This window comes from Austrofundulus limnaeus, unplaced genomic scaffold (assembly GCF_001266775.1).
Source record: "Austrofundulus limnaeus strain Quisiro unplaced genomic scaffold, Austrofundulus_limnaeus-1.0 Scaffold13, whole genome shotgun sequence".
Lineage (NCBI taxonomy): Eukaryota > Metazoa > Chordata > Actinopteri > Cyprinodontiformes > Rivulidae > Austrofundulus > Austrofundulus limnaeus.
The window spans coordinates 1,554,298-1,555,741 of record NW_013952415.1 but is presented as its reverse complement, the minus strand read 5'-3'; the positions used below and the strand labels follow the sequence as shown (position 1 = coordinate 1,555,741).

Here is a 1,444-nt window from a genome sequence, read left to right as displayed (position 1 = left end):
ATATATATATGAAAGGAAAAAATGATGGTTAAGTCTATTTTTAGTTAGGCCTCCAGTAAAGAAATCTTTTTTATATAAAATATAAAAAAACTAATTGGTTCACTCCTCTTGCTGAGTTAATTTCAACAGAACTATAAAAAAACATAAAAACATTCACCACATAAAACAGAATAAACTATCCTTCAGTAAATGAAATCTCATAAGTTTAAGTTGTGATTCAATAAAACCTAAACTGCCTTAGTTCACATAATTCAGATTTAATTCTGTCTTTACTTTTATATACAAAAGAACATGTACCTTGCTGAAATGTACATAATGTGAATTAAAACATGTAAGAAAGCTTTTAGATAACCAAAATAAACTACTTTATATTTAATCCTGGCAGAAATCAGAGACAATACAACAGCAGAAATAAAAAAAAACTCTCCTATCAGTCAGTTTGGATGTATTTGTTGTTATTTTTTTCTGGTTTATCTGGTGAAGAAACACAAAACATTTGTAGGAAAAGTCTCCGTGAAGCAGCTTTATCAGTACTGTAATCAAATGACTCCAGCAGACACCAGATCATGAATAAATAAACTTTTTTTTCCTTCTCTGTCACAGTGACATTGCAGATAATTGGAAACAACCACTAAAATATTTAGTATGATATATATATATACATTTTTTTTTCTAAAGAACTAGTTGGTAAGAAAAGTGCAACCCAAAATAATATTATTTTTGATTTTTAAAACAGCAGTAAAATATTTATTCATCCAACCTGCAGCTTGGTGGTTCCAGCGCTCAGTCCGATTAGCACTTGACCCTCCAGCAGTTCGGCAATCTTCGGGTCCTCCACCCTCAGGGATTCCTTGACAAGTTGTGTCACATCCACATGCCAGTCAGTACCCAGCAGAAATTTCTGCTGACCCAGTCGCTCCTCCTCTGTGGCTCCTGTAATTTCTCCGACATCTGACACGAACTGCGTGAGGACGCGCAGCGTGGTGCTCTGGTACTGGGCCACACACACGTTCTCCGCTCTCTCCTCAGATCCATAAGTGCCATCCTTGTCATCAGTGACCCTCTCAAATCTACAAATAGGAACAAGAGGTGCAGCTGAGCGACGGCTGAACGTTAAAAGTAGAGGGAGGATAAAACTATTCAAGCTGTCTCTGTATGAAGCACAGACAGGTCTTTGTAATTGGATAAATAAATAAAAGACTCAAACATATTTCTGCTTTTTCACATGGGAATAATTCATTCATGCTTCTTTTAACCATTAAGARATATGTCTAGAACCTCTGAACAGCAGATTTTAATGCTGTCAAATCTTCGGCTGCATCATGTTGCATGCTCACATGGCTTTCCACAAGTCAGCCTCCCAGTTTACACAGACACACACACACACACACACACACACACACACACAGAGTCATGCAGTAATACACTGTTGAGCTGCTATTGT

At 36.7% G+C, this 1,444-nt stretch overlaps 1 protein-coding gene and 1 long non-coding RNA gene across 2 annotated transcripts in view; one reads left to right on the top strand and one right to left on the bottom strand.

The window, feature by feature from the left end:
• The window catches only part of si:dkey-112m2.1 (transmembrane protein 132C), a gene marked incomplete at its 3' end in the record, with an annotated part of 152,621 nt that overhangs the window by 6,444 nt on the left and 144,733 nt on the right, over positions 1 to 1,444 (bottom strand). The window contains 1 exon segment of the mRNA XM_014002430.1: positions 761 to 1,070. Within this exon segment, the coding sequence (XP_013857884.1) occupies positions 761 to 1,070 (310 nt within the window).
• Positions 1 to 1,444, top strand: part of LOC106513550 (uncharacterized) — a 17,767-nt gene that overhangs the window by 9,217 nt on the left and 7,106 nt on the right. The gene's annotated exons all lie outside the window — the stretch shown is intronic.